The sequence below is a fragment of the Pinus tabuliformis genome, chromosome 7 (assembly GCF_031772625.1).
Source record: "Pinus tabuliformis cultivar Carrire ecotype Pingquan chromosome 7, CPIR1, whole genome shotgun sequence".
Classification (NCBI taxonomy): Eukaryota; Viridiplantae; Streptophyta; class Pinopsida; order Pinales; family Pinaceae; genus Pinus; species Pinus tabuliformis.
Window position 1 is genome coordinate 62,799,681 of NC_142293.1, and position 26,333 is coordinate 62,826,013.

The window sequence follows — 26,333 nt, forward strand, 5'->3', positions numbered from 1 at the left end:
CCCCGCCTTGGCTTTGTCCTTTGGGCTTCGGATTTGCAGATCCAAAGTCTCGCTTCTTCTGTTTGAACTTTTGCTCGATTTTGACAGCGTATCGGTATGCTGTGCCGAGTGAGGGGATGTTCAAAAACACCATCTCTTCCTGGATGTATCTATGCAGGCAGCCGCAGTATTTGAGTACCAGATGTATCTCAGAATCTTTGATACCCAACTGTGTGCGAAGGGTATGAAAAATGTTTGTGAACTCTGATACATCTTGGTCTCGTCCCTGCCGCAGTGTGGTCCATTTGATGTATTTGTCCTCATAGCTTCCGACAGGGTAGTACTGCTCCTTGATGGCATCCCGGAAGTCATTCCAAGTGGGTGAGGCTGAAAATAGTGAGCCTGTACTTTCATTCTTCTGCTCGCAGTAGGTTTCCCACCAGTCCTTGACGTGGGGGGCTGCTTTGAGAAGAGCGAAAACAATTTTTTCCCGACTTGAAAATTCATGAACAGAAAAATACCCATGTAGCAGATTTAACCATTTATCTACGACATCTGCGTCTATTTGACCCTCGAAGATGGGGATTTCAAAATTAACTTGTACCTTAAATGGTGTGGCATTTCCAGAGTCGCTGTTGGAAGCCGATGCGTCGCCTCTGGGTAGCCGCTGAAGGATCTGCGCAAAGCTATCCATCATCGCGTTCCTTTGCCGCTCGAGCGCTTCTTCGAGCAAGATTTTGATAGGATCTCCTGCCCCCTCGTCTTTCTTCTCATCCGCCATGGGAGGCCGTCGGGATTTTCAGGGCTGGTCTTGCAAAGGTTCGACCAGTTCAAGCCCTAACTCCTTATATCCTGACCTCGTTGGGGACATGCAAAGAAAAACAGAGAAAAAGCAGACCGCTCTGATACCACTGATCCGGATTTAAGCAGGAACGCAATAGATTACAGAGATAACCATAAATACAGAGATGCGATAACCATAAATACAGAGATGCAGCGGAAATAATACTTCATTTCATTACTGTAAAATACTGAAATATGCTTACAACCAAAAATGGAAATAAACCAGCTAGGGCGATGGTAGCTATCTCTGAGAAGAGATGTGCGGCTACATGCCTCTGAACTGTTCCGAACTGAGTTACAATGAGGCTCGAAGGCCTATTTATTGTTGAGAAACAATGGAAAACCCTTCACATTCCAAAACCTAACCCTAGAAGATGAAACGCCAAATTGTGGGCCTCGTTTGGATAAATTGGTACATCAATTTCCCGGGGTCGTAACTTTGGCATACGATCTCCGTTTGACGCGCACAATAGCTCGTTAGAAAGATCTATCCGAGTACTACTACTTGGACCCATGTTGCCCCAGAATCCCAAAAAAACGTCGTTTAGGGCCTCAAAACGGCTCCGGAAGTTCAGGACCCGAAAAACTGCTAAAAATAGTAAACTGTGCTACAATTTAGGAAACTGAAAAGACTGAAAGAGACAGTTGTGGTGGTCCAAATGGGTTGGTGGGTGGCCACCAACATCCACCTGGATCATTGGAAGTGCTGGAAGGAGAGAAATCTCTGGGATACTTTCAAGTTTCTTTACAAATTTATTGACTGATGGCCTGTTCCTTGGAGCTCCATTCTCTGCGATCAGAGATGCGAAGGATTCTGCGTTTTCTTCATTCCCTGGCTGTGTGGAAGAGTGAGGATCTCCCTCCTCAGAGGGCTGCATGGTTTGGTTGGCCCCAGCAGCAGGAGGCTGCTGAGAGAGGGATCTGCAGGGGCAGTGGCGGCTAGGTCAGCGCAGGCTCGGGCTGGGCTGTTGCGCACACGATTTAACTGACTTATTAAATTTAGGCTAACTCATCACCATTATTCAAGGAAAACCATGCCACTTGGAATGGTCTGGTGGTGGTCAGTAAGTGGGCAAGCTTTTACTCCTGCCAGATGCCTTTGGGTATTGGGTCGTTAACCTGATGCCTTTGGGTATTGGGTCGTTAACCTATTTCCTTACGTCTGAGGAAGACAAGCTCTTAGCTAAGCAAAAGTAGTTTTAGGAGATACTTAATTTTCTATTTTATTACTTAGTTCTCAATTTTTTAATTCATTAATTTTAATTATTTATTCTTAATTCAATTTCAATTCATTATTTATTAATTTAATTTAAATTTTTTCCAATGTTCCTTTTGACTTATGAATTTCTAATGTTCCCATCCTTTCCCCACACCTATATAATTTCTTTTGCACTCTTTTTCTAATCATTTTGCTTCGTTTGTTCCCTGAGGATGGGTGAAGTGTCCACCCTAAATGTTGGACACAATCCTCGTACCACACACAGAGCAAATACATCCACAAATATTATTACTATCATTAATAATATTGATGTGATAATATGATTTAGATTAATATATTATATTAACGTTTATTTGTATTTTTCTTTTTAAATCACGGTTAATTGGTGATATGTTGGAGTAGTTTGAGTTAGGTTTATGATCAAATCTTCTCATTGCCATTATAATACCAAGAGTATATCTAATAACTCTCAAGCTAGATATACTACTCTTTGAACCTCACCACAATGGGCCAAACATGTCCATGGAATTAAACCCAAGCGGATGAGAGAACAAATTGTGTTCCCAACCACTTGAGCTACTAGCCCAAAAGCAATGTATCATACCAATGTTATAACCTAACTTATACATAAAATAATACACTACCTATAGATATGGACCAACATAAATCCATGTAGTATTGAGGAGGCGAGTACTATATTTATCTTCAACCATGCCATAGGATTTTTGAGAATAATAAGTTTGAATTGTGTAACCTACACAATCCGAGTGCCTTCAGGTTTTTCAAGGTGTTGAATCTATTTATGCCTTTAAAAATGCATTTTAAGCACTGAAAATTCACAATCTCACTAAAAGTTTCTATTGTTAGATTTTGACCAAATTAACAAAAATATTAAAAAATTAGACTACACCATTAGAAATAATATTAAAAATTTAATTAGTTGATAAAAATGAAAATTATTTTTTCTTATTAATTAGATTCTTAAAGAATAATAATCTTCTTAAATTTTAGTTTATTGAAAAGTGTAATATATTTTATTTTGTAAAATAGTAAATCGATTATATACATTATATTTATGGCACTTAGAAACGTAAAAATAAAATTAATGTCTTAAAGAATAATAATCTTCTTAAATTTTAGTTTATTGAAAACTGTAATATATTTTATTTTGTAAAATAGTAAATTGATTATATACATTACATTTATGGCACTTAGAAAAGTAAAAATAAAATTAATGTTTGAAAACATATACCAATAACTTATAACTTGGTGAAGATTAAGACATCATATTGGTGGGACGCCTACTATTTGAGTCTTATATCATAATGGGCCAAACATCCCCCTTGGAATTAAATTTTAGTGGATGGTAGAACAAATCATGCTCCGAGGCAATGAAACTACCAATCCAACACCAATTTATCATATCAAAATTGTGACCTAACTTATACATAAAATAGTGTACTACACATATAAATGGACCAACATAAATGCATGTAGCATTTAGGATGTGAAAACTATATTTATCTAAACCCATACCATATCATGAATTTGTAAAATAATAAAATAATAGTATATATTAAATTTTAAAAGTTATATTATCTATATGTGGGGAAAACTATTATAACTTAGTTGTCAAATTAGGAGTGGGGATAATTATTATTGACTATTATTCACCAATACTTATCATTGACTACTATCCATCAATGTAGGACTCATCACCATTATTCAAGGAAAGTCATGCCATTTAAAATGACTGGCTAGTACTCCATAAAGGAGTAGGCTTTCACTCCTTCCAGATGCCTCTAACTTTGGCCATTAGGGTCTTCATTCTCCAGTATAGAAGCAATGTCTGAGCGTATAGATTCCTTCTCCTTTTGGTTTGGCTTGAGTCTATCACAATTTCACCATAGTCTTGCACTAACTCTGCCATGCTCGGTTCAAGTTCTGAATTCAACATTTCCTCTCAGTCTTCCAGTTTGGAGCCTGCTGGGTTTGAGGACGAGGCTCTGTATAAGTCTGCTACCTCCACCTCTAGGCGAAACCCACCTCCTTGACCTCTCCCTTTGCCAGCTCGGTGTTGACTGTCGCCTTGACCTCCTCCGTTGGTCGTCTCCCTTCCTCGACCTCAACCTCAACTGGGGTTGGTAGTATTACAACACCTCAGACCCAATCGAGCCATTTCCTTCCTTATCCAACAAATCTTTATGTCCTTAGGGCTCTGTCTTGAAGCCCAGTCGCCAGATCTTGTGCCCCAGCCAGAATTCTTGGTGGAAACTTGCGCAATTGCTAACCTTGCAAACTTGACGTTATCAGAACGACAAACAATAAACGGTGATAGCATTAAACCTTCTAAGAGAGAAGATCTCATTAACCAAACACTGTCTCCAAGTCGGTCCACGTACAGAGAATTGTCAGGCCAACATACCATAAACTGGGGAATTAGCAGAACATGTGAAAGGAGGTGTCTCAATAATGCCTCTATAACCTTAGCAAGGTGGGTTCCATAAACTGACCCTCCAGCTCGAAAGCCGACCGTGGCCAAATAATTCTCAAGGCCGTATAACGAAATCAACAAAACCACAACCTCCCTATTGTAAGCATCCCACATTCAAACCGACACGCAAGGGATAGGACCACAATTCCAGTTTCGAGCCTTTCTCCACGCTAAATAAGTAAACACAAACTGCGAATAGTAAAGAGCCTCGAAACTAAGATAACAATGCATATAAACCCAATTCCAAACATACCACAAGATCACCTGCTAGTTATAAATAACCATTCACAAAACTCTCCATCATCCAAGTGACACATGAGAATCAAAGGGAGGGGAAAAGGTAACATACCCACAGGCGTCCATTCCCTGTTGCCCAGCCCAGGTCATCTTGAGACTAGATGGATGCCCGTCCTCCTCTGCTCTCGACGTTCTTCTTGTGTCCCTCCTCTCGGAAAGATTAAAAATTATTTCCAAATTGCACCAAAAATGATACTTGGCTACTAATTCTCTCCACCATTCAAGATTATGCCTAGCGGAAGATCTCACCTCCATTACTCCTACGTACTTCACCAAGTCATTATCCATGCACGTGCATGATGTGATGGGGTGGCCACGCCACCCATCCTTTATTACTCTGAGTCTTCTAACCATGGCAATGAGAATCCCATGGTGAAATCCTCCCTAGCTTGCACCTCGATTGGGGAAAAATAAATAATAATTTTTTTTCTTTCTAAAATATACTATTTTTAATTTAATTTTTAATAAGTGGTTGAAATTATATATTTTAGTTTTTAAAATTATAATATAGATTTTTTTATGAATCTTTTAGTAAATTTATTTAATATTTAAGAAATTATAAAAAATGGAGTAGGGGGGAATTGCCCAGATGGCCAAAAGTGGCCGGAATGGGCAAAACTTTTTCAAAAAATCTTGTAGAGATAGTGTTTAAATCATGTTTTGATGCTGGAAATGGATTCAACACCATCAAAAACTTCTAGGACACCTAAAATCTTGAAGTTTGACAATTTTTACTTAGATTTACAACAATCCCAGGTCGATTTTTTCAAAACATGGTATGAATTTCCATAACTTTCAGAACAAAATAAGAGTCTCATTAGACTACTATATAAAAAATTATCATTATTATTTTTTTCCATTATAAAATTATTTAAAAAAAGATAAATTAATATTAAAATAAATATTAAATGGTTAAATTTAATATGACTATATATATATAAAATTAGTAAATATTTTTTTTTGGTTAAAACATAATTAAAAAAAAAAACATTATTTAGTATAATTAAAACAACTATTAATTATAAGTTTTTTAATTAATAAATTTAGTTTTGATTTCTTCAATTTTAATTTTTATTGTCAAATCATTTTTTGGTTAAAACATAATTAACAAAAAAAAAAAAAACCATTATTTAGTATAATTAAAACAACTATTAATTATAAGTTTTTTAATTAATAAATTTAGTTTTGATTTCTTCAATTTTAATTTTTATGGTCAAATCAATCATAAAATAAAACTTCAATTCTTTTAGTAATAGAATAATATAAAAATAAAAAATATATTTGCACAATATTTTAAATTAGACAATATAGATAAATATTTATAGTTAAAAACATAATTAACCAATATAGATAAGTCAGGTGTTACTTTCAACCAGAATTAATAAACCTTGATTTGTTTCCAGCCAATAAGGTAGCAGTTTACTCCAAGATTACACAAAATAAAGCATAAGAGAGAATTAAAATGAAAATCATTGTCTTGCCTAGTTTGACTGAATAATAAATAATAGGCGCAGAATTTCCAAGGAAAATCGACTGGCGAAGTTTCCTGCAGGAATCGACCACGGAACGTGTAAAGTCCAGATCTCTGGGTAAATTGCTGAAATGAGTCTTTAAACAGGCATCTCAAGCTTGCTTGCGTGAAGGTGAAGCACAGACAGTGGAACTCTAATCAACTTCGATCAGAGGCACATCGGTCCTCAATATTTGCAGAATTTTCATCTCCCCATCTTTTGAAAATGCCCGTACAAAAGCTCATTGTCGAACACAATGGAGACGAACACAGCGTCGAGTACGACACAAATGATGGAATAGAGGTCCGTAAATGCGTCGCTTTTTTGTCTGAATCGCTCTAATATGCAGGCACTGGCAGACGCATCTACCTATCTGCAAAGAAGTAATTGAATTCATGAAATATGACTATCCTTTTATTGTTTTATGCAATTATAATCATTGTAGTTTCTGCTTCGCTATCTTATTTCAGGTGCTGAGATACCAGCTTTATTCACTCACACTTGTTCCGCCCGAGAACCAAACGGTAAGAGTCAACACCTTCAGTTTATTATGCTTTTCCCTCACATAAATGGTTAGATTTTGTATCCAAAAGCCAATGCGGCCTCACAGGACAGATTGATAATGATGGTTTCAGCTTTGTGGGTTTTCCTAATTACTTTAAACCCTAACCAAGATCTACTCCTTTGTAAGAAATTAAAATTAATGCACAGCGGAACTTACTTTCCATCTTCAAAGGCTCCTGGTCTTGACTTGAGTTATTGGCTCCTGAATCCTTCCAAGAACTTGCAATCCTTTTCTCTGGCTATCCTAAATGACAGAGTATCTAGTCTTCAATGGAGCAGACAATTTTTTTCTGAGTTGATTGCAAGCCTTGGAGACTCAGCCCTTTTATAGCAGTGCAAAACCCCAATCCTAGGGCAGCCGAAATTTAGCTGAAACAAGTCTGTCAAGAAATCTGAAATTTCGGATTTCATCAGATTTTGAAATCGGGAACTTTCCAGAAAAACTGAAATCAATCAGAATAAATTCTGATTTCCTTATTCAGCTCAAATTTATTACTGCTATTATTTTAATCAACTATAATCGGTCCATTAACAATTATAATTGTTTAACATTATTCTATATGTATTTGTATCCAAATCCTTATTTAAATACGTATAATGCCATGACTTAATTAATCACATTATTTGGCATATTTTAATCATTACATAAATGTAATCTTGCTGACAGTATTTGATATCATAATCATAATGCACGTATGTCCAACTTAATTATTGTAATTAGACGTCTCTAAATCCAACAATCTCCCACATGGACAAGTGCAACCTTTTGATTATATATCCTTAACTTCATTGCATGCAACTTTTCCGTCTTTACTTATCGTATTTCTTAAACAATTCCGTCCATCAATTATGCTAACAAAGGACTTAAGCGGCATTTGTCACATTTATTCGCAACTAAATTGACATAAATCACGCTGCCAATAGAACTGAATGACATGAATCTGATTTGGACATATAGTTTAGAAATTACACGCAAGTGTGATTAGACGTGCCTATTTCTAATTGAGTCACCTTTACTGTACTGTATGAGGCCAAAAATTTAAACTTTAAAGAAAGAAATAATGAAACTGAAACTGAATGCAACTTGTATATATCATCAAAATTGTTTACAATTGCATTACATAGAACATCAAAAACAGAACTTAAAACATATTCAGACTCCCACATTTTCTAATTATCCTAAACAGATATTACACCCATACAAGCAACATGTTGGTGAAACTTCTTGGGTGGTAATCCTTTAGTAAGAGGATCCGCAATCATGGAGTCTGTACCTATGTGTTTTATACATAATTCATTATTCTGCACTCTCTCTTTTACAACCAAAAACTTAATGTCAATGTACTTCGACTTTGACGAACTTCGGTTGTTGGTTGCGTATAACACTGCTGAATTGTTGTCACATAATAATTTGAGTGGTTTCTGAATAGAATCCACAATTTTCAGACTTGTGACGAAGTTCTTCAGCCATACGCCATGATTAGATGCTTCAAAACATGCAACAAATTCAGCTGCCATAGTGGAGGAGGCTACCAATGACTGTTTAGCGCTCTTCCATGACACAGCACCACCTGCCATCATAAAGATGTATCCTGATGTTGACTTCATGCTGTCGACACATCCTCCAAAATCAGAATCGGTATATCCAATGACCTTGAGCTGTTCCGATCTCCGATACGTGAGCATATAGTCCCTTGTTCTCTTTAGGTATCTCAACACTCGCTTGGCTGCCTTCCAGTGTTCCATACCTGGGTTACTCAAATATCTCCCTAGCATTTCGGTAATGAACGCAATATCCGGACGCGTGCATACTTGTGCATACATGATGCTACCCACGACTGAGGCATAGGGAATATCTTTCATGAGGTTTTTATCTAAGTCAGTTTGGGGACATTGTTTCAGACTAAACTTATCTCCTTTTGATATAGGGGTATCTCCTGGTTTGCTGTTTTGCATGCCAAATCTTGTTAGAATCTTATCGATATAGTTCCTCTGGGACAACCTCAGAATACCTTGAGATCTATCTCTAAGTATTTCAATCCCTAGAACAAATGATGCATCACCAAGATCTTTCATTTCAAAGTTCTTAAATAAAAAATTCTTAGTTTGATGCAACATGTCCTTATCGTTACTGGCAAGCAATATGTCATCTACATATAAAACCAAGAAAATAAATTTACTCCCACAGAACTTAAGGTATATACATTCATCTACTATGTTAGACTCAAAACCAAATGAGCTAATAACTTGGTGAAACTTATAATACCATTGTCGAGATGCTTGTTTTAGCCCATAGATAGATTTCTTAAGTCTGCAAACCATAGACCCTGCATCACCTGATACAAAGTTTTCTGGCTGCTTCATATAGATCGTTTCATCAATGTCACCATTGAGAAACGCCGTCTTTACATCCATCTGATGAAGTTCTAAATCATAATGTGCTACAAGCGCCAATATAATCCTTAAAGAGTCTTTCGATGAAACTGGAGAGAAAGTCTCTTTATAATCAATGCCTTCTTTCTGTGTGAAACCTTTCGCAACAAGACGTGCCTTGTATTTTTCAACATTGCCTTTAGAATCCCGCTTAGTCTTAAATATCCATTTGCAACCAACGGGTTTCTTGTCTTTAGGCAACGGAACGATATCCCAAACGTCATTGTCATACATAGATTTCATCTCTTCATTCATGGCATTAATCCACATTTGAGAGTTAGAGCTTTCCACAGCTTGTTTGATATTAACAGGATCATTTTCAAACATGCCAATGTCAAACTCATGTTCTTGAAGATATGCATAATCCTTTGATTGTGTAGATCTTTTCTCTCTAGTAGATCTCCTAATTGGCACAGGCTCTAGATTTTCTTGAGGTTCATTTACAACTTGATCTTCAACAGGAGGAAGAACATCATTACCAACTTCTGAATCTCCCACAGGCCCTAGGCCATCAACATTTGTCATGTCAATGTGAGGGTTTGGGTTGGGTTCAGGTCCATTTGTGTTCTCTATTCCATGTTGAGTTTCTAACTGAGTTGTTTGGGATGATGAAGTTTGCACATTGTCAAAAGATGTATTTCTAAACGCAATCGGAATTTGAACAAAACTAGGACTTTGGTCCATAGTCTCATTCGCATTCGTCTCTTCTTCTTCAAAAATACTATCTTTTGTCATATCTCCCCCACAAACTCATTATCCTCAAAAAATTTTGCACTTCCTGACTCGAAAACTGTATGTTCTGTTGGATTATAGAATTTGAACCCCCTAGATCGTTCAGAATAGCCTATAAAGTAACAACTAACGGTTCTTTCGTCCAGTTTCTTTTCGCTTGGCTTATAAGGCCTAGCTTCACATGGACATCCCCAAACTCTCAAATGATTCAAGCTAGGCTTGCACCCAACCCATAACTCGTAAGGGGTCTTGTTAGCTGCTTTAGTAGGCACTCTATTAAGTATGTATGCTGCAGTCTTTAAGGCTTCTCCCCACAAATTCTCAGGTAGAGTTGTACGAGCAATCATACTTCTCACCATGTCTTTAAGGGTGCGATTTCGTCGCTCAGCAACACCATTCATTGCAGGCGAACCTGGCAACGTATACTGAGGCACAATTCCGCATTCCTCTAAGTATTTTGCAAAGGGACCTTGACGCTGTTCTCCTGATCCATCATAACGACCGTAGTATTCACCACCACGATCAGAACGAATGGACTTTATACGTTTGTTAAGTTGTAACTCAACTTCCGTTTTGAACTTTATGAACACGTCTAATGCTTCCGCCTTTTCTTTTATTAAGTAAATATGACCATATCTTGAATAATCATCTATGAATGTGATAAAGTAACGGTCACCATTTCTTGTAGCCTTTGGAAAAGGACCACAGATATCCGTATGAATCAATTCTAAGACATCATTACACCTTTTTGCATCATACTTACGTTTATTAGTTTGTTTTCCCTTTATACAATTTACACAATCACTTAAGTTTGTAAAATCTAAAGGTTGGAGAATATCATTAGACACAAGACGTTCTATCCTTTTCATAGAGATATGTCCTAATCGCTTGTGCCATAATGTTGCAGATTTCTCGCAAGTTAATTTACGTTTTCTATTATCTATATGCAGTGCCTCTGAATGTGAAGTGTCTATATTTAGAAAATAAAGATTATCATAAGAAGACAGGATACCAGAAGCAAGAAGCTTAGAATCTTGACACAAACTGAAATTTCCATTACCAAATGAACATACATAACCATTTTTGTCCAAATAAGATACAGAAATTAGGTTCCTTCTGAAAGATGGAACCACTAAAGCATCAAAACTTAAATAAAATCCTGTCTTACATAATAATCTAAATTTTCCTATGCTTTCCACTTCTACTTTGTTGCCATTTCCTACGTAAACGTAGCGCTCTGCCTCACTTGGCTTGCGATGGCTTAGGCAACCCTGCATCGACATACTGATGTTAGTCGTTGCACCTGAATCTATCCACCAAGTATATCTAGATACAGAACTTAAATTAACTTCAGAACAAACTAAAGCAAGAGACATACCTTTCTTTGCCAACCATGCATGATAGTTGGTGCAGAATTTCTTTGTATGTCCTGGCGCTTTGCAGAAAAAACAGTTCTTTTCTTCTGCTTTCGCAGAAGTATCTTCCTTCTTGCTTTTCTGCGCGGCATTGTTTGCAGCTACCTTGGTAGGTCCCTTTTCCTTGGCAGTAAACTTGCGCTTCTTGCCTTTACCCTTAGGATTAGATGTTACTACATGAGCACTTTCTCCCTTAGTCATTTTCTGTCTCTCTTCCTCCTGCACCAACTGAGCCTCAAACTCAGGTAGTGTCCACGTCTCTTTTTGACAATTATAAGTCATCTTGAATTGACTAAAGTTAGACGGGAGAGACAGAAAAATGAACTCAATGAGAACCTCATCAGAGATGTCATAATTATGCCCTTTCAAGGCACGTTGCAGTCTTGTCATCTCAATAACATGCTCTCTAACCCCTTCTTTTCCCTTGTATTTTATTGTTGCCAACTTCACAAAGAGTGTACTAACATCAGTCTTTTTACTCTTTGCGAATTTTTCTTCAAGGGCTTTAAGGTATTCAATAGCGCCTGTCTCTGTATCAGGTATGATGCCTCGAAAAGTCTCATGGATCGTTTGCTTCATCACCATTATGCACATGCGATCTGAATGCTCCCATCTAGCAATATCAGCCTTCTCTTGAGGAGTTACCTCACTCTCTTTATTAGGCTTGGGGCGATCAAATCTCAGTGCTGTGTCCAATTGCATGATCCCTAAGACTAATTTCAGCTTTTCCTCCCACTGTTTGAAATTGTTCCCCATGAGGGGCTTAATCTGACTTAGACTTGACATTATGTTTGGATCTGAAAAATTCAAGAACAAGGAAATAATTTAGATACGATGCGTCACGATTTGATCCTTAATCATAATTCTAAAATCTATCTAAAGGCATGTGTAAAACTATTTGCTCCATTAAAACTTTAGCCAAAACACCATTCAGTAATGAAACACCTTTGGGTGCAATCATTACCTTCAGGCACTTTGGTGTAGTGAATAAAGTACAAACATGTCAATCTACCTTTGGGTCAGACTAGCATATCCATGAACTAACGACCAGGCCAGTCAACGGGGGGAGGAGGATCACATACGGATCGCTTATGTTCCAAGCTCCCGATGCTTTTCTAGACATCGCTAGTCCATGTGTGTTGCAACTTATTTTTATACACTACCCTTATGCACCAAACAACTTAGCAGGCGCCAACCCTCCTTTGGGAAAGCTAACACCCACGTCCATTGCCAGCACGTTATTTCAACTTGTCATGAGTCATCCTTGCAATCGTCTTACAGAGAGCGGTTCGTTTGCGAACATCAATGCTTGACTCATGCGAAAACAACACATGTATACTAAACGTCTTTAGTTAGATTCCAAAATTATGTCTAAAACCTAATCTAGGACGTACCTATAGAATCTACTCGTCCTATATAGAATACAGTATCTTATAACACTTTTAAATTTAATATGTCAACTATATTCATCAAAATAATTATTAGGTTTTAGTAAAACTTTAGCAGTTTCTACAATGATTACCTTTTAGAAATGCTTCAATAATTTATTTAGAGAATACTAAATAATTTTATGGTTGCCATGATTAGCATCATTGTGATAAAATCCGAATTTAGTATTATATCAGTAATTAACGTTAATACAAATTTTTATGCCATAATTAGCATTATTGTGATCAATTTAGAATTCAGTATTATACCCTTTAATTGGTGTTAATACCAATTTTAAATAATATCTAAATCCTAATAATTAGCCTAAATATAGCATAATATATATAGTAATTATAGTAATTATAGTAATTATAACCTAAATTACAATCACTTACAATTACTTACAATTACTCTACCATATTTTCGCCCTTATAACTAAATTAATGCACAGAGTTTAGACCCTAAATAAAAAATTGCTTCTCATTCTCCCATTAAAAAGATTTACAGGATATTAAAACGAGAAAATAAATTTCGCATCGCAATTAAATATCGTAAGCAGACCGGCCTCATTTACTGTGCATCGAACAACTGTATTTTATTAACTGAACTTTGTTATTACACAATGCAATACAATGAAAGTGAAGTAATACTAAATCCGGACCATAGCCCAATAAACTTGGTGATTACAACGTTTTGTTTTCAGTAATTGAAAAATGCGTAGTCAAACTATCAGACTATTCCAGTGGATTGAAAAATAGATAACAACTTATGCCGTTTTTTTTTTTTTTTTTTTTTTTTTTTTTTTTTTTTAACGATGACTATAACTTCTTGTATATTCAGGTTAATGGAAGATCTCACAATTACAGCGCCATATAATTACTTATTACAGTACTTTATGTTCATTAACTAAAAAATAGAGAAATTTAAACCTGACGATCAACCGATTGTGAATTCGGATCATCGGCATGCTCAGCCTCAAAGCCGAGTAGTACAAACTTTCTCCAAAAAACAATAGAGACTACCTCGCCCTTAGGTCCATCAGACCGGGTCAGATCTCGAATTGAGGAAAAAACAGAAATTTTAAGGATCGAAAAATATGACGGGAGAGACAGTTCTTACATAAGGGTGCTCCGATACCAATTGATGGTTTCAGCTTTGTGGGTTTTCCTAATTACTTTAAACCCTAACCAAGATCTACTCCTTTGTAAGAAATTAAAATTAATGCACAGCGGAACTTACTTTCCATCTTCAAAGGCTCCTGGTCTTGACTTGAGTTATTGGCTCCTGAATCCTTCCAAGAACTTGCAATCCTTTTCTCTGGCTATCCTAAATGACAGAGTATCTAGTCTTCAATGGAGCAGACAATTTTTTTCTGAGTTGATTGCAAGCCTTGGAGACTCAGCCCTTTTATAGCAGTGCAAAACCCCAATCCTAGGGCAGCCTAAAATTTAGCTGAAACAAGTCTGTCAAGAAATCTGAAATTTCGGATTTCATCAGATTTTGAAATCGGGAACTTTCCAGAAAAACTGAAATAGATTCTGATTTCCTTATTCAGCTCAAATTTATTACTGCTATTATTTTAATCAACTATAATCGGTCCATTAACAATTATAATTGTTTAACATTATTCTATATGTATTTGTATCCAAATCCTTATTTAAATACGTATAATGCCATGACTTAATTAATCACATTATTTGGCATATTTTAATCATTACATAAATGTAATCTTGCTGACAGTATTTGATATCATAATCATAATGCACGTATGTCCAACTTAATTATTGTAATTAGACGTCTCTAAATCCAACAGATAATACAAGTCATCCGAAGGTACATGACGACTTGCAGTTCTTTCCTCTTCCCATCGAAAATCTGGGTAGAGAAGACGATCTTTCTTTCTGACTACATGAATAAAGTCTTACAGATGATTCCATTATATAAGGCAGAAAGAAAGAAAATATGATTATCATTTGTTGATTACTATCACCTCTTAAACAGGGGAGGTTCCAAAGTTAACTGATATTGAAAAGATATTCGATTTTGCATTCTCTCTGTCCCGGTTAGATTTCCTTTCCTTTCAAATGTCTCCTCACAATCAATTCCTTTTTTTTGTGCAAATCATTTTGCCACCAGCCCTGCTTTATGCTTGTCAAGTGAATCATCTGATTTGCTCTTGTTTTTGTAGACCCACTTGTAGCCAATTGGTTTGGTTCCAAATGGAGGGTCTTCTAACTTTCATGTGCTGTTTTTGATGACAACATCGTACTACTCTTGTACAACTTATTTCTAATGGTCATGAGAAGTAGCTTCTTTAAAGGAAGTTGGTTCAATGTTAGTAGATAAATTCAATTTACAATTATATGCAACATCCATTTCATCTATGTTGAAGTTTCTAAGTTTACTTAATTTAGAAACCTTTCATGCACTTTTTCTGATTTATTCCTACCTGCTTGTTAATTTTTCTTTAACAAGTTATTTACAAAGTAAATACTGAAAATAAACACCAGTGCATGCTCAACATATTACAGATCAGCAACTAAAAGAAAGAAGAACAAACACACCACATGACACCATTATTTTTGGACCAATGTCCCCAGAAAAACCCAATGTGGGAAAACCGGTGCAGCTATCTGAGGGTTTTCTTATTAAGCAATATCAGAGTACAATCTGGGTGCCGTAACTGGCCTACCCAACGGAGAATTTCCTTAGCACCTATACCTCACAGTTTGAGAGAAATCTCCTCACTGAAACCCCGAAAAACCCTTCCGGCAGCTTCTCAGCACAAAACTGCTCCTGCAACCCCAGCGTCTGCTCAATCTGGACTGCGTCAGCCCCTCTCTGTCTCACGCTGGCACTGCGTCAGCCTTTCTTGGCCTGCGTCAGCCCCAAGAGGCCTTCTGTCAGCTCTGGGAGCCTCTGCGTCAGTAACGCTGGCCCTTCTGGTGCTCTGCGCAACACTTCGCTGCCTCTGCGTGAGCCCTTGCTGGTTCTGCATCACCGTCCTTGGCTGCTGCGCTGCTCTCCCGGCACAATCTCTGCCTTCTCTGTTCCTTTGTACTCAATGCCCCTCAGCTGCTCTTCCGATCATTGATTCTATCTTTCTTAGCAAACCCGCTCTAGAGAATAGAATGACTGATCATCTGGTGTGTTCTCCAAGTGACCCTCAAGCCTCCTCTTATACTTTTCCTGTTGACATTTCAACGGCCGAGATTAAGTCCCTAATCAACGACTAAGATTAGATTTGGCTTGATCCATGTCTTTTGGACCACTCTAACACAGATTCATATTAATACACATAAATATTTTATTTTCCCTAAGTTTAGACTCAGGGACTCCATTAAAAATATTAATTATTTTAATATCTCCTGATCTGTTTAGAATCTGCCCAAACCCTTTCTGGGTATTGGAGATCTCATGTGCCCCAACCTCTCCACCAAATTTCATGGCTAGAGCACATCTGATGCTACCCCAAATCAACACTCCCTCTTAGCGAAGACTGTGCTCTAGCAATACTCTTCATTGAGTATTACTCTGATCATCCGGCATCGGTACCTGTGCTGATGCTAGGCCTTCCTGCCCAACATCCTCTGCACTGCTGCTTCCTGTATTGCTGCCCATGGTTCTACCACTGCCACTGCTGCATCTGTACAATAGATCCCTCTGCATCCGTGCTGCTGCTGGTCCATTCTCTTAGCACTGCATCCACACTGCACCTCCTCTCATCATGCTGCATCGTGCTGCCCATTGCTACACTCAACTTAGTTACTGAGAAGTAAGTAACTGATCTCCCAACTGACCTCCCTGTTGGGCTAGAAACACCTACTGATGTTGAAGCTCCCTCTGCCGCTGACAAGTGCTCCCTCTCTCTGACCTCTGCGCTGCTGCAACAACTCCCTGCATCTCGCACCGTTGCACACCTCGCTGTGCCTTCCTGCACTGGTGCAACACTCCTGTGCCTCTCGCACTGCTGCAGCCTGCTAGCTCTGTGCTGTCTCGGGACTCCTGCACTGTAGCTCTCTCTGCCGCTCCATCCGCATCCGTCTCTACCCATCTCAGCCAGTCCTGCTACTCCTCGTCGGGGCTCCCGTAGCAAGGTCTAATCCAAGAGGCTGGGTACCTCAAGGATCCTGCCCCTCATCGCCTGTAGTCCTCCTGACTACAACTCGATGTCTCCCCACTTCCGCTCAAGTGGTGCGTGTACACTCATGGCATAGTCATCGTCTGTCAAAACTTCCTTCTCTGCCCGTGCTGGCGTTGCCTTAGTCCCGGAAGACTGTCCCTTATTCTTCTTCCGTGGGCACTGGGTCGCATAATGACCCATCTCCCCACACTGGAAGCACTTGATCTTGGAGAGATCTTTCTTCTTCCGCTTCTCCTGCTTTCCCTCAGATGTTAGGGCCAGATCCTCCTCCTCCTGCTTGACCTTGATCCCTTTGCTGCTGCTACCTGTCTTTGAATGCCGTCTGATCTCTTCCTGGTGAAGAGCTGCCCACATCTCGTCCTAAGGTAGGAGAGTCCCTCTGCCTAGGATGCTCTGGACAAACACTTCCCACTCTTCTGAGACAACATTTAGGGTTGTCCTCACCATAAGCTCCTGATCAGGTGTCGCTCCTATAATAGTCAACTGATCTCGGATCTCATTCAGTCCTCCGAGGAAGGAGTCAATCTATTGACCCTTCTTCATCTGATACGACCTCATCTGGTTCTCGAGCAACATTCTTTTCTGCACAGAAGTATGCTGGTACAGGTTCTTGAGAGCCTCCCACAACTCAACTGCCGTTTCCTTCTCGGCTATATGTGGTACCACATGATCCTTGACCCCGTCAAGGATAATGCACTTGGCCCTCGCCATCGCCTCTTCGTACTTGTCGTTATCATTAGGGTTGACTGGGATAGCTATAACCTTCAAGGCGAAGTTCTTGACACGATTCCTGTCAAGCACTGATAAGATTTTGGCCTTCTAGATTGCGAAGTTCGATGCTCCATCGAGTCTATCCTGGTCTCTTACCCCGTGTAGTGCCATGACGCTCCTCTACTTCCCTCCTGGAAGTTCTCTGTTCGACTCCTTTGAGTCTCTACTTCCTGTTTGGAAGTTCTCTTCTAGACTCCCTCTTAGTCCTGATTTCCCTCCTGGAAATCCTTCTGCCGCTTGTCGAGATGCCCCCTGCTCTGATTGTCTTGTGCAACTGCATTGCTAATTCGGGTTCCTCGGCCAGAAACCCTCGGTAACAACTCCTCTGGCCCTGCTCTGTCAGGTACTGTTCTGACTACAGTGCCTCACCAGCTCCACTCTGCAAAATTTCTGCAGCCTTCTAGACCCCAGCAACTGCCTCTCTGTGAACTGCGTCAGCCCCTCTCTGCCTCATGCTGCCTCTGCGTCACCTTGGATGGGTCTGCGTCAGTTCTGGGATGCCCTGCGTCAGCCCTCTGGCCCTCTGCGTCAGCAACGTTGGCCTCTCTGAGGCTCTGCGTAGTTCCCGACTTCTTCTGCGTGGCTCTCGCTGGCTCTGCGTCACACTTCCTTGGCTTCTGCGCTGCTAGAAACAACTTCTGTCACCTCGGGACATCTGTTTTTTGCTGCTATTGCTCTGCTCGACTAATGTCTTTTAGTCCTCCTGTGATCTGCAATCATGCTCTGATACCATGTTGAAGTTTCTAAGTTTACTTAATTTAGAAACCCTTCATGCACTTTTCTTGATTTATTCCTACCTACTTGTTAATTTTTCTTTAACAAGTCATTTACAACGTAAATACTGAAAATAAATACCAGTGCATGCTCAACATATTATAGATCAACAACTAAAAGAAACAAGAACAAACACACCACATGACACCATTATTTTTGGATCAATGTCCTCGAAAAACCCAATGCGGGAAAACTTGTGCAGCTATTTGAGGGTTTTCTTATTAAGCAATATCAGAGTACAATCTGGGTGCCGTAACTGGCCTACCCAACAAAGAATTTCCTTAGCAGCTATACCTCACAGTTTGAGAGAAATCTCCTGGCTGAAACCCCGGAAAACCCTTCTGGCAGCTCCTCAGCACAAAACTGCTCCTGCAACCCTAGTGTCTGCCCAATCTAGACTGCGTCAGCCCCTCTCTATCTCACGTTGGCCCTGCGTCAGCCCTAGGAAGCCCCGCGTCAGCTCTGGGAGCCTCTGCGTCAGCTCTGGGAGCCTCTGCGTCAGCTCTGGGAGCCTCTGCGTCAGCCCCTCTCTATCTCACGTTGGCCCTGTGTCAGCCCTAGGAAGCCCTGCGTCAGCTCTGGGAGCCTCTGCGTCAGCTACGCTGGCCCTTCTGGTGCTCTGCGTAGCACTTGGCTGCCTCTGCATGGCCCTGCGTGAGCCCTTGTTGGCTCTGCGTCACCGTCCTTAGCTGTTACGCTGCTCTCCCGACACAATCTTTGCCTTCTTTGTTCCTCTGTAGTCAATGCCCCTCAGCTGCTCTCCTGATCACTGATTCTATCTCTCTTAGCAAACTCCGCTCTAGAGAATAGAATGATTGATCATCTGGTGTGTTCTCCAAGTGACCCTCAAGCCTTCTCTTATACTTTTCCTGTTGACATCTCAACGGTCGAGATTAAGTCCCTAATCAACGGCTAAGATTAGATCTGGCTTGATCCATGTCTTTTGGACCACTCTAACACAGATGCATATTAATACATATTAAAATATTATTTTCCCTAAGTTTAGACTTAGGGACACCATTAAAATATTAATTATTTTAATATCTCCTGATCTGTTTAGAATTTGCCTAAACCTTTTCTGGGTATTGGAGATCTCATGTGCCCCAACCTCTCCACCAAATTTTGTGGCTAGAGCACATCCGATGCTACTCCAAATTAACACTCCCTCTTAGCGAGGACTGTGCTCTAGCAATACTCTTCACTGAGTATTACTCTGATCATCTGGCATCGGTACCTGTGCTGATGCTAGGCCTTCCTCCCCAACATCCTCTGCATTGCTGCCTCTTGTACTGCTGCCCATGGTTCTGCCACTGCCACTGCTGCATCTGTACTACAACTCTCTCTGCATCCATGCTGCTGCTGGTCCTTTCTCCTAGCACTGCATCCACATTGCACCTCCTCTCATCATGCTGCATCGTGCTGCCCACTGCTGCACTGCAACACAGTTACTGAGAAGTAAGTAACTGATCTCCCAACTGACCTCCCTGTTGGGCTAGAAACACCTACTGATGCTGAAGCTCTCTCTGCCGCTGACAAGTGCTCCCTCTCTCTGACCTTTGCGTTGCTGCAACAACTCCCTGCATCTCGCACTGTTGCACACCTCGCTGTGCCTTCCTGCACTGGTGCAACACTCCTGTGTTTCTCGCACTGCTGTAGCCTGCTAGCTCTGCGTTGTCTCGGGACTCCTGCACTGTAGCTCTCTCTGCCGCTCCATCCGCATCCGTCTCTACCCATCTCAGCCAGTCCTGCTACTCCTTGTCGGGGCTCCCGTAGCAAGGTCTAATCCAAGAGGCTGGGTACCTCAAGGATCCTGCCCCTCATCGCCTATAGTCCTCCTGACTACAGCTCGATGTCTCCCCACTTCCGCTCAAGTGGTGCGTGTGCACTCATGGCACAGTCATCGTCTGTCAAAACTTCCTTCTTTGCCCATGTTGGTGTTGCCTTAGTGCCGAAAGACTCTCCCTTATTCTTCTTCCTTGGGCACTGGGTCGCATAATGACCCATCTCCCCACAGTGGAAGCACTTGATCTTGGAGAGATATTTCTTCTTCCGCTTCTCTTGCTTTCCCTCAGATGCTAGGGCCACATCCTCCTCCTCTTGCTTGACCTTGATCCCTTTGCTGCTGCTACCTGTCTTTGAATGCTATCTGATCTCTTCCTGGCGAAGAGCTGCCCACATCTCGTCCCAAGGTAGGAGAGTCCCTCTGCCCAGGATGCTCTAGACAAACACTTCCCACTCTTCTGAGACAACATTCACGCTGTCCTCACCATAAGCTCCTGATCCGGTGTCGCTCCTATAGTAGTCAATTGATCTCGGATCTCATTCAATCCTCCGAGGAAGGAGTCAAACTATTGACCCTTCTTCATCTGATACGACCTCATTTGGTTCTCGAGCAACATTCTTTTCTGCACAGAAGTATGCTGGTACAGGTTCTTGAGAGCCTCCCACATCTCAACTGCCGTTTCCTTCTCGGCTATATGTGGTACCACATGATCCTTGACCCCGTCAAGGATAATGCACTTGGCCCTCGCCATCGCCTCTTAGTACTTGTCGTTATCATTAGGGTCGACTGGGATAGCTATAACCTTCAAGGCGAAGTTCTTGACACGATTCCTGTCAAGCACTGATAAGATTTTGGCCTTCCAGACTGCGAAGTTCGATGCTCCGTCGAGTCTATCCTGGTCTTTTTGTAGTGCCATGACGCTCCTCTACTTCCCTCCTGGAAGTTCTCTGTTCGACTCCTCTTAGTCTCTACTTCCCGTTTGGAAGTTCTCTTCTAGACTCCCTCTGAGTCCTGATTTCCCTCCTGGAAATCCTTCTGCCGCTTGTCGAGATGCCCCCTACTGTGATCGTCTTGTGCAACTGCACTGCTGATCTGGGTTCCTCGGCTAGAAACCCTCGGTAACAACTCCTCTGGCCCTGCTCTGTCAGGTACTGTTCTGACTACAGCACCTCACCATCTCCACTCTGCAAAATTTCTGCAGCCTTCTAGACCCCAACAACTGCCTCTCTGTGAACTGCATCAGCCCCTCTCTGCCTCATGCTGCCTCTGCGTCACCCTGGATGGGTTTGCGTTAGCCCTGGGATGCCTTGCATCAGCCCTCTGGCCCTCTGCGTCAGCAACGCTGGCCTCTCTGAGGCTCTGCGCAGTTCTCGACTTCTTCTGCGTGGCTCTCGCTGGCTCTGCGTCACACTTCCTTGGCTTTTGCGCTGCTAGAAACAACTTCTGTCACCTCGGGACAACTGTTTTTTGCTGCTATTGCTCCGCTCGGCTGATGTCTTTTAGTCCTCCTGTGATCTGCAATCACACTCTGATACCATGTTGAAGTTTTTAAGTTTACTTAATTTAGAAACCCTTCATGCACTTTTTCTGATTTATTCCTACCTACTTGTTAATTTTTCTTTAACAAGCATTTACAAAGTAAATACTGAAAATAAACACTAGTGCATGCTCAACATATTACAAATCAACAACTAAAAGAAACAAGAACAAACACACCACATGAAACCATTATTTTTGGACCAATGTCCCCGGAAAAACCCAATGCGGGAAAACCGATGCAGCTATCTGAGGGTTTTCTTATTAAGCAATATCAGAGTACAATCTGGGTGCCGTAACTGACCTACCCAATAGAGAATTTCCTTAGCAGCTATACCTCACAGTGTGAGAGAAATCTCTTGGCTGAAACCCCGGAAAACCCTTCCGGCAACTCCTCAGCACAAAACTGCTCCTGCAACCCCAGCGTCTGCCCAATCTGGACTGCGTCAGCTCCTCTCTGTCTCACGTTGGCCCTGCGTTAGCCCTAGGAGGTCCTGTGTCAGCTCTGGGAGTCTCTGCGTCAGCTATGCTGGCCCTTCTGGTGCTTTGCGTAGCACTTGGTTGCCTCTGCATGGCCCTACGTGAGCCTTTGTTGGCTCTGCGTCACCGTCCTTGGCTGCTGCGTTGCTCTCCCGACACAATCTTTGCCTTCTTTGTTCCTCTATACTCAATGCCCCTCAGCTGCTCTCCTGATCACTGATTCTATCTCTCTTAGCAAACTCCGCTCTAGAGAATAGAATGACTGATCATCTGGTGTGTTCTCCAAGTGACCCTCAAGCCTCCTCTTATACTTTTCCTGTTGACATCTCAACGACCGAGATTAAGTCCCTAATCAACGGCTAAGATTAGATCTGGCTTGATCCATGTCTTTTGGACCACTCTAACACAGATTCATATCAATACATATTAAGATTTTATTTTCCCTAAGTTTAGACTTAGGGATACCATTAAAATATTAATTATTTTAATATCTCCTGATCTGTTTAGAATCTGCCCAAACTCTTTCTGGGTATTGGAGATCTCATGTGCTCCAACCTCTCCACCAAATTTCGTGGCTAGAGCACATCCGATGCTACCCCAAATCAACAATATACAACACCCGAATTTGAATTATCTACATCACCTCCATCATCTTGTCTTGTAGAACTTCTAGTTCTTGTCTTTCCAACCTTATTAGGATGAACACTTTCAAGTGTCTTGATGAACCACTTTGGACATTTATGAGATGGTCGAGGAGGGTGTTGCATTTTCATCAATATTCAACTTTTTAATCCTCTTGATCACATCATCCAACTGAACTTCTTGGTCTAATGAAGTGGCCAGAACTTGTTAAGGAGAGCGAGATGGCGGTGCAAATGAAGATTCTAGAGATTTATCCGAGATAGTGATCCCTCCTTCAAGATGTGGAATCTCATCATCAAACTCGTGATATGCCTTTATATGAGTGAATTTATCTAGATGATCAAGGTGTAGCTTAATAGTTTTTGTTGATTTGGGGTAGCATCGGATGTGCTCTAGCCATGAAAATTGGTGGAGAGGCTAAAACACATGAGATTTTCAAGACCCAGAAATGGTTTGGGGAAACTTCACCCAGTTAGAGAGATATTAAAATAATTAATATTTTTAATAAAGTTCCTAAGTCTAAACTTAGGAAAATTAAAATATTAATGAGTATTAATATAAAATTGGGTGAGAATGATCTAAATGACATGGATCAAGCCAAATCTAATCTTAGCCGTTGATTAGAGATTTAATCTCGGCCGTTGAAGACTCAACATAAAAAGTATAAGAGGAGGCTTGAGGGTCAGTTGGAGATACACCAAGATTGATCAGTCAGTTCGATTTTCTGGAGCGGGGTTTGCTGAGAAAATTCGAACAAGTGATCAGAGTTGCAGCGAGGGGCAGTGAGTGCATAGCAGAGAGGCAGAGATAGTGCTGAAGGACCAGCGCAGAGATTGAGGAGGCTACGTAGAGCCAGCAGGAGCCATGCAGAGGGCCAGAGTGACTGCGCAGAGGCTAGCAGGGCCTGCGTGGGTGACACAGAAGGCTAGGGAGCCAACGAAGAGCAGTGGAAGGCCAGGAGGGCTGACGCAGAGCCTCAGAGAAGCATTGGAGAGATTTTCGTGGAGCAGACTTGCTGAATATCTGCTTCCGAAGAAAGGTATTACTGCCAGATAGATATCTCTGTTGGGTGAGCCAGTTTGGCACCCTAGTTGTACTCAAGAACGTTGCTTAATAATAAAACCCTCTGCTGCACTGGTCTTCCCAAGTTGGGTTTTTGCGGGGACGATTGTCCAAAAATAACGGTGTCCCTTGTGTGTTTGTCTGTTATTTTCAGTTGATGATCTGTAGATGGTTGAGACTGCATTTGTGTTTATTTTCAGTATTTATATGGTTAAATAACTTGTTAACAAATAAACAAGTAGGTGAAATAAACCAGATAATGCAGGAAGAATTTCTGACGTGTTAGACTTAGAAATTTCAACATGGTATCAGAGGATTGCAGATCACAGGAGAGCTAAAGACACTAGCTAAATCAGAAAATTTGCAGCAGAAACAGCTGTCCCGAGAGACAGCGCTATTCCTAAGCAAAAAGTAGCAGTAAAGGAGTGACGCAGAGGGCCTACGTCATCATTTCGAGCTAGATAGAGGGTCATCGCAGAGGCAGAGAGAGGCAGAAGAGTTTCACGAAGAGCCACGTTATCCGACTCAGTCAGGTAGGCTTGACGCAGTTGGCCAAAGGAGCGATTCAGCCTTACTGGGATTGCGCAGAGCTAAGATGCTCAGTTTCTTCAGCTGCTGGGGCCTAGGGAGCTGTGGGCAGATTGTGTGTTGGGAAGCTGGTGGGGTGCTGATGCTGTCGAACCAGAACAGTACCTAACGGGACAGAACCAAGGTAGAGGGAGCCGTTACATTGAGGGATTTCTAGCCAAGAAATCCAGATCCGAGTTGTAGTTGCAAAGAGGATCGAAGAGGAGCGGATCGACAGTTGACGGGAAGATTTCCAGCAGGGAAATCAAGACTCAAAGGGAGTATAGGAGAGAACTTCCAGGAGGGAAGTCGAGACTCAGAGGGAGTCCAGTAATAGAGCGGAGATGGCAATGAACGGATTGAGGGATCAGGACAGGTTGGACGGGGCCTCCAACTTTGTCATTTGGAAGGCCAGGATCCTGTCTGTTCTGGATAGACATCGCATCAAGGGCTTTGCCTTGAGAATCGTGGCTATCCCAGTCGACTCAGCTGATAATGAAAGGTATGAGGATGCAATGGCAAAGGCAAAGTGCATAATCCTTGACGGGGTCACGGATCATGTAATACCGCATATTGCTGAGAAGAACATGACAAAGGAGACGTGGGATACCTTGATGACATTATATCAGGGCACTTTTGTGCAGAGGAAGATGCTATTGGAGAATCAGCTGTGGTCGTATCAGATGCAGAAGGGGGAGCAGATAGATCTATACCTCAGCAGGTTGCAAGAGATTCGGGACCAACTTACTTCCATAGGGGCCACACCGGATCAGGAGTTCATGGTGAGGACCACCCTGAATGCAGTCTCCGAGGATTGGGAGACATTTGTCCAAAGCATTTTGGGCAGAGATGATCTTCCAGGATGGGAAGAGATGTGGGCAAATATTCGCCAAGAAGAGATTAGACGGTTGACCAAGATGGAAAGTAACAACAAAGGAGGTTGAATCAAGAAAGAGGAGGAGGAGGATGCGGCTTTGGCATCTGCGGGACATCAAGGGAAGAGGAAGAAGAAGGACATCTCCGAGGTAAAGTGCTTCCATTGTGGGGAGCTGGGTCATTATGCAACCCAGTGTCCCAGGAAGAAGAATAAGGGAGAGGCTTCTGACTCCAACGCAGCTCCGGCTAAGGCAGAGAAAGACGTCGAGATTGATGATGATTGTGCCATGAGTGCTCATGCACCTCTAGAGAAGAGGTGGGGAGACATCGAGCTGTAGTCAGGAGGACTACAAAAGATGAGGGGCAGGATCCTTGAGGTACCCAAACTCTTGGATCATATCCGGCTACGGGAGCCCCGAATGATAGTAGCAAGATGACGGATGTCGATAGAAGAAAGATGCGGATGGAGCGACAAGGCAGTGCTAGAGTGCAAAGGTCTGTAGCAGCGCAGTGGAGGTTGCAATAGTGTGAGAGGCACAAAGGTCATTCAACTCCAATGCTCCTCCTCAACATAATTGTTTGGGTCCATCATCAACCTCCATGAAGTATCCTCAAGTTAAGTGTCCAACCTCCAAGATATATAGGACATGGTCCCGAATCCCAAGCTCCAAGGGTCAACTGCCCAATGATCATCCTCCTATGTAGGTACCTCCCTTGATCTAGTAATCGACTCCCCCATTATGTGCACCTAATGGGTTAGTCAACGTGTTGATCATGGTAATT

General features: G+C 41.3%; 1 protein-coding gene across 1 annotated transcript in view; it reads left to right on the forward strand.

Annotated features, from left to right (window-relative positions):
- Nucleotides 1-6,298: 6,298 nt before the first annotated feature.
- The window catches only part of PNG1 (peptide-N-glycanase 1), a 303,302-nt gene continuing 283,267 nt past the window's right edge, over nt 6,299-26,333 (forward strand). Inside the window, exons 1-2 of the mRNA XM_089457702.1 lie at nt 6,299-6,646; nt 6,814-6,867. Coding sequence (XP_089313828.1) covers nt 6,569-6,646; nt 6,814-6,867 — 132 coding nt within the window. The 5' untranslated portion in view covers nt 6,299-6,568. The remainder of the gene's footprint in view (nt 6,647-6,813; nt 6,868-26,333) is intronic.